General features: G+C 63.8%; 3 protein-coding genes across 4 annotated transcripts; 1 reads left to right on the top strand and 2 right to left on the bottom strand.

Annotated features, from left to right (window-relative positions):
• Window positions 1–256: 256 nt before the first annotated feature.
• On the top strand, window positions 257–7,610 carry LOC121672284 (hepatoma-derived growth factor-related protein 2-like; the record flags this gene model as incomplete). Its single annotated transcript, XM_042044885.1, has 15 exons — window positions 257–383; window positions 457–595; window positions 2,216–2,395; window positions 2,768–2,884; window positions 2,967–3,038; window positions 3,279–3,420; window positions 3,635–3,710; window positions 3,790–4,075; window positions 4,752–4,846; window positions 5,227–5,297; window positions 5,652–5,722; window positions 5,884–5,985; window positions 6,080–6,293; window positions 6,923–7,046; window positions 7,237–7,610. Coding segments are annotated over 15 exons (1,898 nt in total), but the record flags the coding sequence as incomplete, so codon positions are not given.
• A 794-nt stretch (window positions 7,611–8,404) lies between these two features.
• LOC121672282 (perilipin-3-like) lies at window positions 8,405–11,460 on the bottom strand. Of its 2 annotated transcripts, none has more exons than XM_042044882.1 (8): window positions 11,344–11,460; window positions 10,911–10,967; window positions 10,497–10,692; window positions 10,013–10,095; window positions 9,602–9,932; window positions 9,293–9,483; window positions 9,084–9,206; window positions 8,405–9,009 (listed from the first exon to the last, which is right to left on the bottom strand). In XM_042044882.1, the coding sequence occupies exons 1-8, from the start codon at window positions 11,443–11,445 to the stop codon at window positions 8,671–8,673; spliced, it is 1,422 nt and encodes a 473-aa protein (XP_041900816.1). In that variant the 5' UTR covers window positions 11,446–11,460; the 3' UTR covers window positions 8,405–8,670. The 2 variants fall into 2 exon arrangements, with proteins under 2 accessions (XP_041900816.1, XP_041900815.1); XM_042044881.1 differs by having other exon boundaries at window positions 10,911–10,968; window positions 11,325–11,434.
• An 868-nt stretch (window positions 11,461–12,328) lies between these two features.
• On the bottom strand, window positions 12,329–13,369 carry LOC121672283 (perilipin-5-like). Its single transcript, XM_042044884.1, has 2 exons — window positions 13,254–13,369; window positions 12,329–13,023 (listed from the first exon to the last, which is right to left on the bottom strand). The coding sequence occupies exons 1-2, from the start codon at window positions 13,266–13,268 to the stop codon at window positions 12,601–12,603; spliced, it is 438 nt and encodes a 145-aa protein (XP_041900818.1). The 5' UTR covers window positions 13,269–13,369; the 3' UTR covers window positions 12,329–12,600.
• Between the last annotated feature and the right edge of the window lie 6 nt (window positions 13,370–13,375).

The raw sequence follows: 13,375 nt of genomic DNA on the forward strand, positions 1-13,375 counted from the left end.
GGGCTCCAGCCAGGAAGGACCCTGCGGCCGCTCAGCCATCGCCCCCCGCCCGCGCTGCTGGGATCCCGGCCATGGATCCCGGGGGAGTAGCACAAGGCCCACGTTGCCCACAAGACCTCGGTGCCGGATCCTTCCCGTTACTCTGGTAGAGATCCCACAGGGACTCGGATCTGTAGCCAGGGCCCCGTCCGGGTGCTTTCCTGCCGCGCTTGGCTCCAAGCGGGTGCTGGACCCGACGCCGCTTGCCGGGGCTGAGGACGTGTCACCGCTGTCTCTGACCTCCTCGTGCTTTGGGTTTCCTTTCAGATCGATGACATCGCGGACGGCGCCGTGAAACCCCCCCCGAACAAGTACCCCATCTTCTTCTTCGGCACCCACGAGACGTAAGCGCTGCCTCGCTCCCCCCGCTGGGCTCTGCCTCTGCTCCGGCCTCACCTCTGCTTTGTCTCTCTCCAGCGCCTTCTTGGGCCCTAAAGATCTGTTCCCTTACGAAAAATATAAAGACAAATACGGAAAACCAAACAAGAGAAAAGGCTTCAACGAGGGCTTGTGGGAAATCCAGAACAACCCCCACGCCAGTTACAGTGCCCCTGCGGTGAGTGTGGGCTGGGCAGGGGAGGGGGCAGCGGCCCCTCTGTCCCCCCGAGTCACTCCTCCTGTCTCTGCTTCTCCGCGCTGCCGTGCCGATTGCTTCCAGCTTCCAGCTTGGCTTCCTTGGGGTGGAATTAGCTCCCCTCTCCTTCCCTGCCTTCTCCCTTTCTCAGGGAGTCCTCTCTCCTCATCTTCCTCCATGGAGGGCTTTCCCTCGGGCTTCCAGGAGTGCTGGAAGTTCCCACTTGCTCTGGAGGAAGATGCTTGTGCCCCGTTGTTGCAGTGGAAACGGGGTCGTGCTTTGTGCCGCTTGCCCAAAATCGCGGAGCTTTTGTTGTCAGAGCAAGAACTTGAGGCTTGCTCATCCCTGGCTCCTGGATCTGCTTGTGGACCGTTGGGAGGCCCCCTTCTCCATCCATTCCCGAGGTTCCCGAGCCCTCCAGCGGGATTCGGAGCAGGCCATGCCGGGGGATGGCTCTTTGTCAGCTGCTCGCGGGGGCATCTCATGACCTTAATTGGGATCCAATTTATTGTGTGAAGATCATCCCAGGAGGCGTCGGCTTCATAAGCTGAAGAGGCAGGGGAAGGTTTGTAGGGTGAGCGACAATGTCGAGGTGGTCTCTGGAGGTCGGCAGGTGCAGGGAATGATCCCCCCAGGCCATGCCATGGCTGGGGCAGCAGTGAGGATGTGGTTTGAGGGGCAGGGGTGGGGAAATGGTCCACCCAAAACGGTGGCTGTAGGGTAAGGTGAGGCTGCGGAGGTGCTTGAAATCCTGGAGGTTGGTGGTGGTGAGGGAAGCAGCACCTGCCATGGCCAGGAATCTGCTGGGAACTCCCATCAGGGATGAGGGACCCAGCGAGGCTGAGGGTTCAGCAGCACCCACTGCATCCTGTGGGCGAAAGGAGCAGGAGAAGACTCTGAAGTTTCCTTGGCTTTGAGACGTGAGTGAAGCCAAGGGTGAGGAGAGGCTTTCCAGCAGCTGCAAGAATCCTGGCTCTAGGAATGTCAGTGCTGCCACACACAAAGGAGCAGCCCAGAAGATGAGGCTGGGCTGTGAGGAACGTCCTGATGGACTGGAGAAACAAAGAGACCTTCAGGAAGCAGGACACGGGACATCCCACCTGGGAAGAGCACGGTGGCCACCCGGACTCTGTGTGGACCGTTCACACGGAGAGGGTGTGCGAAGAGGACGGGAAGAGGCCTGATCCAAGTGGAGGCAGAAGGAGAGGCTGAACCCAGCCACCCCGGCTTGTCTGGCGCCGTTAGGGCAGAGTGGGGCTGGGCTCTGCTCCCGGCTCCACGCTGCTCCAGGGATTTTGGCAGAGCGTGAGGATGGGGGGCAGAGGGCAGGAAGCAGCAGCATCCCGGGAATGTGTCACTGGCGCTCTCAGAGTGGTGTGTGAGGGGCTGTGGGAAGGGGTGCAGCATTCCCGAGGAAGGGCTGGTGTCCGGAGCCGCTCCGGAGGGATCCGTGCTGGGAGGGGAGGCTGCCCTGCGCTGCTCTGCACGCCCAGCTCTGCCCTCCTTCGCTCCCCACCCTTGGTGCCCCCTCTCCCTCCTCTCCTGCCCGCCCCAAACACCCCACAGGCTCCCCTAACCCTGCTGTCCTCCCGCTGCCTTTAGCCCGCGAGCTCCTCCGACAGCGACGTCCCCGAGAACGACCCCATGGCGGGAAGCGATGCCGGGGACGACGAGGACGACTCTGCCATGGCCACGGTCCCCACGGAGAAGGTGGACAGTGATGAGGACTCGGATCGAGGCAGTGACCACAGCGGGCTCAAGAGGAAATCCTTGGCCATGAAAGTGAGTGTGGGCTGGGGACGGGAGGGTGGCCCGGCCAGGGGACACCGTCGCTCCACCACAGAGCTTTCCTCAAGCCCACTATGGCAGGAGGTGGTGGAGAAACCAACTCCCTCTGGATCCTCTGGTGGGAAATGGGGCTCAGCATGGTTTTGGGGGTCTCACAGCTGTCTCATGATGCCTGTGGGGTGAGGGAATGGCCAGTCTTGGTGGGGTTTGCAGCCTGGAGGAGAATCCAGAGCTGCAGATCTGAGTGCAGCTGTTGCAGGGCTGGTTGGGAAAATTTGGAGAAAACCCTTCCTGGGAAGCATTTGCTTTCCAGGGTGGGTGGAAAAGGAGTGGGCTTCTCTCATCTTGTCACCTCTCCCTTGCCAGATGCCAGTGACGAAACGGCCTCGGAAATCCTCCAGTGACCTGGATCAGGGCAGCCCCTCTGTCACAGAAGAGGAGAACTCAGAAACATCTTCCGAGTCGGAAAAAAACAGTGACCAGGTGAGAGGATTTGGGGAACCTGACTGGCTTGATACTCTGGTGCCACTCTTCCACATTGCCTCGTATTTCTGTTTTCCTCCAGGACTTCACCCCTGAAAAGAAGCCGGTGGCCCGGGCTCCGCGGAGGATGCCGGCAGCGGGGAGGAAGAAGAAGGTAAAGGATCTGAGGGAGGCTGGAGAGGGGTCGGGGTCTGTGCTGTGGGGAGGGGGGAGCAGGGATGGCAGGGCTGTGCCCTGGGCTGGAGCACCCAGAGGGACCTCACAGGTCCCTTGGCGACCTGCTGGGGCTTGGGATGCTGGGATTTGGGCGCTGCTGGGTTTGGGGGCACTGCTGGGACTGGAGCAGTGCCACCCCACTGCCACCCTCCATCCCAGCCCTGCTCTCTGCCTGCAGAAAGTGGAGTCTGGCTCTGACTCCGACTCCAAAGTGGACTCGGATCTGGAGATGGGAAACACCACCGTGGACATGACCAAGTCAGACTCGGACTCGGACTCGGATGTGTCGGTGAAAAAGGCACCACGAGGCCGCAAACCAGGTACCCCCAGGACAGCTCCTGCTGCTGCTGCTGCTGCTCCTGCTCCTGCCACCACCTCAGGACGCGAGCGTGGGAGCTCAGGCATTCCCAAGGCTCTGGGGTCCCATCCCGAATTGTGGGCACATTCCAGAACCCCTCTGCCTCCACAGCTCGGGGCTGTTTTAACAGAGGGACCTCCAGGGCTCCTGCTAAACGTGTCCCCATTGTCTTGCAGCTGAGAAACCCCCTCCCAAGCCCCGGGGCAGGAAGCCAAAGCCAGAGCGTGTCCCCAGCAGCTCCAGCAGTGACAGGTGAGGTCAGCTGGGACACTGTCACCCTTGGGCTGGCCTGGGGGTCATGCAGGGGTCTGAGCCTGCCCTGTCCTCGCAGTGACAGCGACAGCGACGTGGATCGCATCAGTGAGTGGAAGAGGCGGGACGAGGAGCGGCGGCGGGAGCTGGAGGAGAAGAGGAAGAGGGAGCAGGAGGAGGAGATCCGTCGGCTCCGGGAGCAGGAGAAGGAGGAGAAGGAGAAGAGGAAGGAGAAGGCAGAGAAGGGCGAGGAGGTGCACTCGGACTCGGACAGCAGCGCCGAGGATGAAATGGCCAAAAAGGGCCGGAGAGGCCGGGCCAAGGCTCCGTCCTCCTCGGACTCTGAGCTGGAGCAGGAGAAGGAGGTGAGTGTGGAGCTGTGGGTGCATGGACAGCCTGTCACCTCCCTGTCAGGCCAGCAGGGACCTCCAGGTGTGGCAGGGACCTGCCCTCGTGGTCTTGGATTACCCTGTGGCTGCCCACACAATGTTGGGAAGGGTTGTGTCCATGGCATATCCGTGCCTTGGAGTGGGAGCTCTTCCCCTGGCCCAGGATGCCTCATCCCACTGTGGGCCTCACATCTGGCACAGGGTGCCCAGAGCAGCTGTGGCTGCAGTGTCCAAGGCCAGGCTGGACATTGGGGCTGGGAGCAGCCTGGGACAGTGGGAGGTGTCCCTGGCCATGGCAGGGGTGGGACGGGATGAGCTTTAGGGTCCCTTCCACCCCAAACCATTCCATGATTTCCAAGATGCCCTTCCACCACAGTCGTGGGGTTTGCCCACCGTCCCCCTGGAGCCTTTGGGAGCGTGTGGGGTGACCGTGTGCCATGGGGTGACCGTGTGCCATGACAGTAGGGTGACGGTGGGGTCCCCATGTGCCATGGAGTGACCACGTGCTCTGGTGTGGGGTGACTGGGGTGCCCCTGGGCTGTGGGGGTGGCCGTGGGGCGGCCATGGGTACCAGTGTGGCGTGGCCGTGGCTCCGTCTGTGCCGCAGCGGGGAGGGCTCTGCCGCTCTCCCTGCATTGTTCTCTCCTCCAAGGTAAAGAAGCCGGCAAAGAAACAGCCCTCGGAGTTGTCAAGGAAACCAAATCAGAAGGAGAAGAGGGGCCGAGCAGAGGAGAAGCCACGGAACAAGTCAGCATCTCCACCTCTCCCCTCCCTCCCTTTCCTCCTGGGAATGGGGCTGTTCCTGCGTGGCTCCAGCCCTGGGACCCCAGGGTGGGGATGGGGCTCGTGGGGCTGCAGCACCTGCAGAGGGGCTGGGCTTGTTCCTTCCCTCCTCCTGAGCTGAAGGGGCTGGAGGAGCTGTTGGGGGTTACCAGGATGGCATTCTGTGGTGTTTTCTGTCTCCTGGGGCCTTTCCTGTCTGCATTGCGGGGAAGCTGGGGCACAGGGGAGCTGCCACCAGGGTGGAGGGGTCTTGGGATGCTCCAGCTGGTGCCATCCCCCTTGTTAGCCCAGTGTGAGCAGGGGGTTCACCCCAACCATTCCCCTCTTTCCTTCCTTTCCCACAGACCCCTGAAAGTGGAACGAGGCCGGAAGAAATCCGACCCAATCCCCGAGAGGAGGATGGAAAAGAAAAAGGGTGAGAGAGCCACTGCTTCCCATCACAGAGGGGAGGAGAGGGAGGGGAGGGCTCCAGGGTTGGTTGCCCCATCCCTGGGACAGGGAGGGATCAGTGAGGTTGTGCCAGGGTCTTTCCCAGTACTGCTGTGATCCCAGGATCACTTCCCTGATATTCCCTCCCCATCTTGGCACGCCCCAACCCATCCTCTCCAGAGACATTCCCAGGACTGTGCTCAACTCCGGATGTGCAGGAGGACACAGACCCCTGCCTGGGAGTGATCCCAGTCTCCAGGGCAGATCCTAGGCTCTGGGCAGGGCTCTGGGCTCTGCTGGTGCCCTGACACCTCGGCCTGTGTCTCCATCTCTGTTCTAGAGCCCACAGTGGAAGAGAAACTCCAGAAACTTCACAGTGAGATCAAGTTTGCGCTGAAGGTGGATAACCCGGTGAGTGCCAACACTGCGGCCTGGCCTGGGACAGCCCTGCTCGTCCTTGCCTGGCTGTGATACCCAGGAATGCTCCTCCTCCTCCTCCTCCTCCCTCTGGGGGTGCTGGGAGGCCCCAGGTGCCCCCAGGGCAGCTCCTGATCCTGGTGCCCTCCGTGCAGGACATCAAGCGGTGTCTGAACGCACTCGAGGAGCTGGGCACGCTCCAGGTCACTTCCCACATCCTCCAGAAGCACACGGATGTGGTGGCCACGCTCAAGAAGGTAGAGCAGAGGGCTGAGCCCTCCCTGGGGTGAGTGGGGAGCCTGCCTGGTCCCCCAGCTCTAAGGGGGTCCCTCCTCCTGCTCCCCGGGGCAGATCCGGCGCTACAAAGCCAACAAGGACGTGATGGAAAAAGCGGCCGAAGTCTACACCCGGTTGAAGTCGCGTGTGCTGGGACCAAAGATGGAATCCATCCAGAAAGCCAACAAAGCCGGGCCTGAGAAGGACAAGGGGGAGGCAGAGAAGGGCCAGGAGAAGCTGTCAGGAGCGGAGACACGGAATGAGAAGGGGGAAGAGGAGACAAATGCTGGTAACATTCCTGAGCATCCCTGAACGTCCCGGGACTGTTCCGGCCTTGTCTGGGCACGTCACAGTCCCCTCCTTAGGGCATGGCCCGTCCTGCTGGAGACACGGGACATGGGGAGGTGGAGGGATCAGCAGCTCCAGCCCTGCTTTGCTGGAGTGCCAGGAGTGGGAAAGGGCTGGATGTGGAATGCAGCGAGGGCAGAGGGCAAACCTCGAGCCCCACGCCCGGGCTCTGAGGGCCTCCGCGCTGGTTTTTGCCCCAGGACGGCTCCTCCCTGCCAGCCTGAGCTCTGGTCCAGGCACAAAGGAATGTGGAGATGTCCTTGGACACTGGCTCAGGCTCTTGCACAGGGAGTGGTGACTGGGATCTTCCACCCTCGGAGCCAGGTCCCTGCCTGGGGCCGTCCCAGTGATGCTGCAAGAGCCTTCCCAGAGGAACTGACAGGGAAAATCCACCCTGATGGTGCCTCTGGGCTGGGGGGATGGAGGTTTTGGGGTTGCAGCTGTGGGGGTCAGGCCAGGCCTGGGGTCCCCTCAGGACCAGGGACAACCTGTGGCCATGGATCCTCAGCCCACGAGGGTTGGGATGGATGAGGGGATCCAAGAGGCTGAGCCTCTCTCTCTTCCCTTCAGACCTGTCAGGTCCTGTGAATGGTGAATCCCTGTCCCAAAAGTCAGAGGGCACAGAGGAGAAGGACAAGAGCCAAGGGCCGGGAGCCGGGGAGCTGGAGGCGTCCACAGAGGAGCCCCACAACAAGTGAGTGTGGGGGCAGGGCTGGGGGCTGGAGCCCCCCTGACTGCTGGGCTCTGCAGGGATGATTTGGGGGCGTCCCGTGGGTTGTGAAAGGGTTCTCCCAGCTTGGGAAAGAGCTGGGATGTGGGAGAGGGACCAGGGGAGGCAGAGGGGCAGGGGGGGCTGAGCTCTGCCTGCCCCTGCCCTCCCCCAGCAGCGTCCAGGACTATCCCAAGGCCGGGCTGGAGCGAGCTCGCGGGGAGTCAGAGGCTGTGGATGAGGAGGAGGAGAGCTGAGGAAGCAGCTCCCACCTGGAGGAGGAGGAGAGGCTGTGAAGGGAGAGCAGCCTCTGCCTCGTCCCCTGCCCGAGTCACTTCACTAAGTCCCACCGTAGCCGATGTCCTTGGTCTTGTCCCGTGTCCCGTCCCTGCGGAGGCACCACCCGCGGGGGGGCTGTGCTGGTGTCTGTATTTGTCCCCCTCTTTGTTTTTAATTTTTTGTTTTGGTTTGGTTTTTTTCCCTCCTACCTAATTTCTTGTGATTTCAACCGACATGAAATGAATATAAAGGGTTTTCTAATGAAAAACACAAGGAACCCCCGTGTCTCTTTCTTGAGGCATCGCTGGCTGGGACAAGGGGAGGACCCCAACCCCCTGCCCAGGGTCACGGCTGGCAAACACCCCATGGGTCCCCAAATTCCCTCTGACCAGGATCAGGCACTCAGGGGCTGCTCCAAGCCCCTTTCCCCACCATCATGATCCTCTCTCCATCCAGAGGCAGCTGCTGGGGCCGGATCCCTCTGCCCCAGGGGTGGCAGCAGGGCTGGGCACCAACTTTTTGGGGTAAAAATAGAGTAAAAAGGGTGTGTTCTCTCCTAACTGCGCCAGGGAGGGACTGACCCTGGCATCCTCCTGCCCATGCTGGGCAGCAGCTCAGTGTTGGTTTCTTTGCTCTTTTGCAACGCTCCCGAGCTTTTGTCCGTGTCCAATAAAGAATTCCCGGCTCCACCCGGCGCCGCCTCCTCTTTGTGCCCTGACCCCCCCTCGGAGGCTGCAGTAACTCTGCCCTGGGGACACTTGGGGTTTCTTTTTCCAGGGCTGATTTCACACTCCCTCCATAAACAAGACCCAAATAAAGCCCAAAAAATCCCGAGTGCCTCTTGCCCCACTGCTGGGAAGTGGGAGGCCCCCTCCAGCACCCCACTCCTGATCCCACTGCCAGGTCCTCTCCTCCCACTCCTGCTCCCACAGGGGCAGGGACAGGCTGGGGGGTCTGTCTGGGGAATGGGGGCCCAGGACACGGGGGTCCCCAGGTCTTGGGGTGGGGGTTGTTCCTCCAGAGCCCAGTTCCTCCCCCACACCCCCAAAGAAATCTCAGTCCAGTGCAAAACTAACCAGAGTTTATTGTTTCTTGTGCTGTTTTGACCCTACAAGGCCAGGGGTTTGAAGGCACCGAGGTCATGGGGGACCCCCAAGAGGCACTTGGGGCAGCCAAGGCACATCACTGCAGGTCCCCAGCAAGGGGACAAGGGACGGAGCTGGGGCAGGCAGGAGGGTCCCCACAGAGGCAGGCACAAGGTTTGGGGGGCTGGGGGGGTTAGCAAAGGCTCCTAATGAGGCTTTTTTGGAGGGGAAGCAGCCCAGAATGGCTACTCTGTCTCCACCCGGCGCTGGCCCGAGGGGGAGAAGGGTCCCACCAGCCACGTCAGGGGGGTGTTGAAGGCCACGTGCTCCACCAGCTCGTCCATCAGCTGCCGGGCTTTGGTGGCGTGGTCGCGGGCTCGGGCCAGCACGGGGCCCGTCACACCCTGCAGGGAGGTGACGGAGGCCAGCGCTGCCCGCAGCTCCTCCACGTTGTGCCGGACCTGCCCCGCCGTGTCCTGAATGCTGGCGGGGAGGCCCTGCAGGCTGGACACCAAGGGCTGGCAGGAGCTCTGGAGCTGCTGGGTCAAGCCCTGCAGCATGGTCAGCGTGCCCGACTCCACCGTCTGTGGGGGGACACGGGGGGTGAGGGTGGGGGGACACCCCGGGTCACCCCGGGGACCTCCTGCCCTGCTCCTACCTCCGGTGGCGCCTGGTCCTTGCCACCACCCGGCTGCTTCTTGCTCCACTCCAGCCACAGCTGCTGCAGCTTCTCCTGCCCTCCCTGCAGCCTCTGGTCCATGCCTTGCCTCAGGTGCTCCACCTGGGAGAGGGGCACAGCCTGGCTGGGTGGGGGGACTGCCGGGGGACACCCCAGGGTGGCACAGGGGTTGCGGGGCTGGGTCTTACCAGGTCGAGGGTGCGCTGGAGCTGGGCCAGCAGGTCCTGGCTGCTCTGGCGGGCGCTCTGCAGTTTGCCCAGGGAGTGCTGGAGCGCTCGGTGCTGCAGCTTGGTGGAGAGCGAGCCCAGGCGCACGAAGTAGCTCTGCTGCTGCCTCTGCTGCTCCGGCTCGAAGCCCTCCACGGCCGTGGCCAGCTTGGCTGTGGGACAGGAGCTGCTCAGGGGGTCCCAGCACCACCATCACCACCCCACAGAGCCTCCCCCGCCCTGCCCAGACTCTGCCCACCCCTCTCTGGAGGGTTGAGATCAGCTGCTCACCCAGCTCCTCATCCGTCATGGGCAGGTAATGGTCCACCAGCTCCTCTGACTTGCCCAGCACGGAGCCCACGCCGCTGGCCACCATCTGGCCCACACTGGAGCCCATGACGGTGCTGACGCCGCTGCTGACCGCGGACCTGGTCAGCTCCATGCCGCCCTGCACAGCCCCTTTGGTCATGTCCATCACACCGGTCACCCGGCTGGTCACCGCGTCCTTGGCGCCGGCCACAGTGCTGGTCACTGCATCCTTGGCCCCGGCCACGGTGTTGGTCAGCGCATCCTTGGCCCCCGTCACCGTGGAGGTCACCAGCAGTTTGGTGTCCGAGATGAGCTGGGGGGACACACAAACCTCTGTTAAGCACTGGGGGACCCCGAGCATGCTGTGCACCCCAGCCCAGCCCTGCCCGGTACCTTCTCGGGGGGCTGCTGCAGGATGGGCAGCTTCTCCTCCAGCTTGTCCAGCCCTTTGCAGGCAAATTCATTGGCAGTGGAAACTGGAGATGTGAAAATAGGTGGGTTTAGCACCCTGCTGCCTTGCAGGAGCTCTGCTAAGGCCAGGTTTTGGGGTACCCCAGCCCTCAACGGGTGCTGCTGCCTCCACCTTCCCCAGCCCTTTGCAGGTGTATTTTTTGGTAGAACAAACAGAAATAAGGAAAGAGCTTCTCCCTCTCCCACTGCCTTGCAAGAGCTCTGCTAAGGCCAGGTTTTGGGGTACCCCAAAACTTGTGGGGTGTTTCCCCTCCCATCCTCCAGCTTCTCCAGCCCTTTATTCATTGGTGATACAAACGGGAGATGTGAAACCAGGTCCTCCCTCTCCTGCTGCCTCACAAGAGCTCTGTGAGAGCAGTTTTGGGGTCCCCCAGCCCCCGTGGGGTCCTGTCCCCCCCGCACTCACTCTGGGGCTCCAGCCGGGTGAGGAGGGGCTGGGCCCCGCTCACTGCTGCTGCTGTCAGCGTCTTCACCCCCTTCTCGGCGGCGTCGCAGACGGAGCGCACGTACGGGTGGCTCTCCTTGGTGCAGGCGTAGGCCGAGGACACCATGTCGTAGGCAGAGCTCACCAGGGGCAGGTTGGCCACGCGTGTCCCGATGCTCTGGGGCCCAGAAGTGCTCGGGGTGAGCATGGGGGTGAGGGACCCCCAAATCTCACAGGGAGTGGGGTGTGCTGTGCGCTTCCAACCCCCCCCAGGGATGGTTTTGGGGTGCTCCCATGGCTCTCCGAGCTCATCGGAGGGTGGGATAACCCCGATCCCTGTCTCCAAGCAGGGACCCCCTGGATCCCCCCCGAACCGCCCCCCTTGCCCGCACTGACCTGCTGCTCCTCTGCCTTGGGCTGCGCCGGCGTGGGCTCGCTGGTGGCCATGGTGGGGCTGGGGGGCACAGGACGTGACCGTGAGTGGGGTCAGACCCCCCCAGCCCCCCTCCCCGAAGGGAGGATCCCAAGTTACCCCTCCCCGGAACGGGGCAGCTCCCACGCGGTTGGAGAAACCCGGGACAGGGGGGTCCCTGGGACTGGGACCGGGATCACAACCGGCATCACAGGCGGGATTGGGACCGGGATCAGAATCGGCACCAGGATTGACACCGGGACCGAGACCGGCACCGGGACCGGAATTGCGATCGGGACCAGGACCGGGATCGCGATCGGAACCGGGATTGCGATCGGAACCGGGATCGCAATCGGGATCGGAACCAGGATCGCGGACCGGACCCGGATCGTGCTCACCGCTGGCAGCTGGGCTCGGTTCGGTTCGGCTGGGCTCGGTTCGGCTGGGCGCAGTTCGGCTCCGGGCTCGCCCCGCTCCTCCCCGCCGCCCTTTATACCCCGGAGCCCGCCCCGAGCGCATGTGACCGGAGCCGCCCAGCGGGGCCGGCCCGGGGCGGACCGGGAGCAGCGACCCGAGGCAGCGCGGGGCCGGGACGGCAGCCAACCCCCGGGACCGGGACCGAGACCGGGACCGGGATCCCCAACCCCCGGGAACGGCCTGCACCGAGTCCCCCGCCCAGCACCGGATCCCCCGGGACTGGGCTGCACTGAGCCCTGGAACCCCATTCCTCGGTCGGTGCTGCACTGACCCCCCCTCCCTGGTACCGGATCCCCCGGGACTGGGCTGCACTGACACCCCCTGGGGACCGGACACCCCCGGGACCGGTCTACACCGACCCAATTCCCCGGGATCCGGCTGCAGTGACACCCCGAGCCCGGAACCAGAGACCTCCTCCCCCAGCATTGGATCGCCGCCCCCGACCTTCCCTGGCACCGGATCCCCCAGGACAGACCCTGCCCGGACCCCCCGAGCGTCCCCTCCCCTCGTGCGGGTGCCAAGCACGGGGTCCCGGTGCTCCCCCACACCTGGCCCGGTGGAGTTGGTCAAACTGGTCCCAGTGCGTTCCGGCGGCAGGAGGGTGGGCAGTCCTGGGGTGCCCAGTGTCGCCCCACCGGGTGCTGTGACCACGTTATGCTTGTGACGTCGGGGATACCCCGGGGCGGGCCCAGCCCCGCGGCCGTGACAACCGGGACAAAGTTCAGTGCCACACGGCTGCGGGTCACAGTCCAGATGTCCTGGCACCTTGTGGCACCCTCCATCCCAGCACCCCACGGAAACCCGTCCCGCTGTCCCACCTCGGCACCCCCCTATTGGAACCCCCCCTCAGCTCTGCCGCCCGCGCAGAGCCTCCCGGTGAGCCCGGCACGGTGGCTCTGCCACAGCACTGCAGGCTCTGAGTCACTTTAAGGCCAAAAACGTTGTTTTCTTCCTCTTTAAACTCGTTTGAAACTGTTAAGACACGAAATCCCAGTGCTCCTGGGGCTCAGGGCAGCCCTGCCATCCCAGACAGACTCATGCTGTGTCCTGCACATGCCACCATCCCCACAGGAGTCCGCAGCTGCGACAATGGGGTCCCAACCGTGCCACCACCGTCCCCACTGTCCCCACATTCAGGGTGGGATTTGGGTTCGTGGCTCTGGGTGGGTGCTCCCCCAGCTCGGTGGCACCGGTGGCTCAGTGCTGGCTGCAGACCGGGGGGGCAGCGGGTGCCTGGTGCGTCCCCCCCACGGTGACACAGCCCTCCCACTTGGACATGTCCACTGGGACATCCTCCGGGTACTCCACGAGCGCGGGGGCGAAGGGTCCCACGAGCCAGGGCAGGGGCGTGTGCTGCCCCACGTGCTCCAGCAGCCCCTCGAGGTTCAGCTGCGCCCGCGTCACCGTGTCCCGGCTCTGCGCCAGCACCAGGCCTGACAGGTCCTGGAAGGAGCGGGCGCTGGCCAGGGAAGCCTGGACGCCCTCCACGCTGTGCCAGACGTGTCCCGCCGTCTCCTGCACGCTGCTGGGGAATGCCCGGGCACCGGCGGCCAGGTGGGAGCAGGCGGCGTGGAGCTGGTGCAGGAGCCCGTGGAGCATGGCCAGCGTCCGAGCCTCCACCTGCGGGGTGGGCAGCAGGCAGCGGGGGCTGGGGGTGATGGACCCCAACCCCGCCTGGATGGACACACACTTGCACCCTGTGGCTGCTGTTCCAGCCCTGCTCCAGGTGTCACCGCCCCAGGCATCCCCTTGCCACGTGTCCCCACCTCAAGGGACTCAATGGCTGCCGTCCCCACCCTCTCCAGATGGCCCCATCCCTGGGTGTCCCCCACCGTCCCCCCGCCCTGTACCTCGCTGTGCTCCATGGGCACCGCGTCCTGCTGGCTCCACTCCAGCCACAGGCGGTGCAGATGCTCCTGGGTGCTGTGCCAGGGCCCGTCCGTGCCCTGCTGCCCTTCCTCGATCTGGGGGG

The sequence above is a fragment of the Corvus kubaryi genome, unplaced genomic scaffold, assembly GCF_017639235.1.
Source record: "Corvus kubaryi isolate FWS band 111438036 unplaced genomic scaffold, C.kubaryi_AGA036_p1.0 46796, whole genome shotgun sequence".
Classification (NCBI taxonomy): Eukaryota; Metazoa; Chordata; class Aves; order Passeriformes; family Corvidae; genus Corvus; species Corvus kubaryi.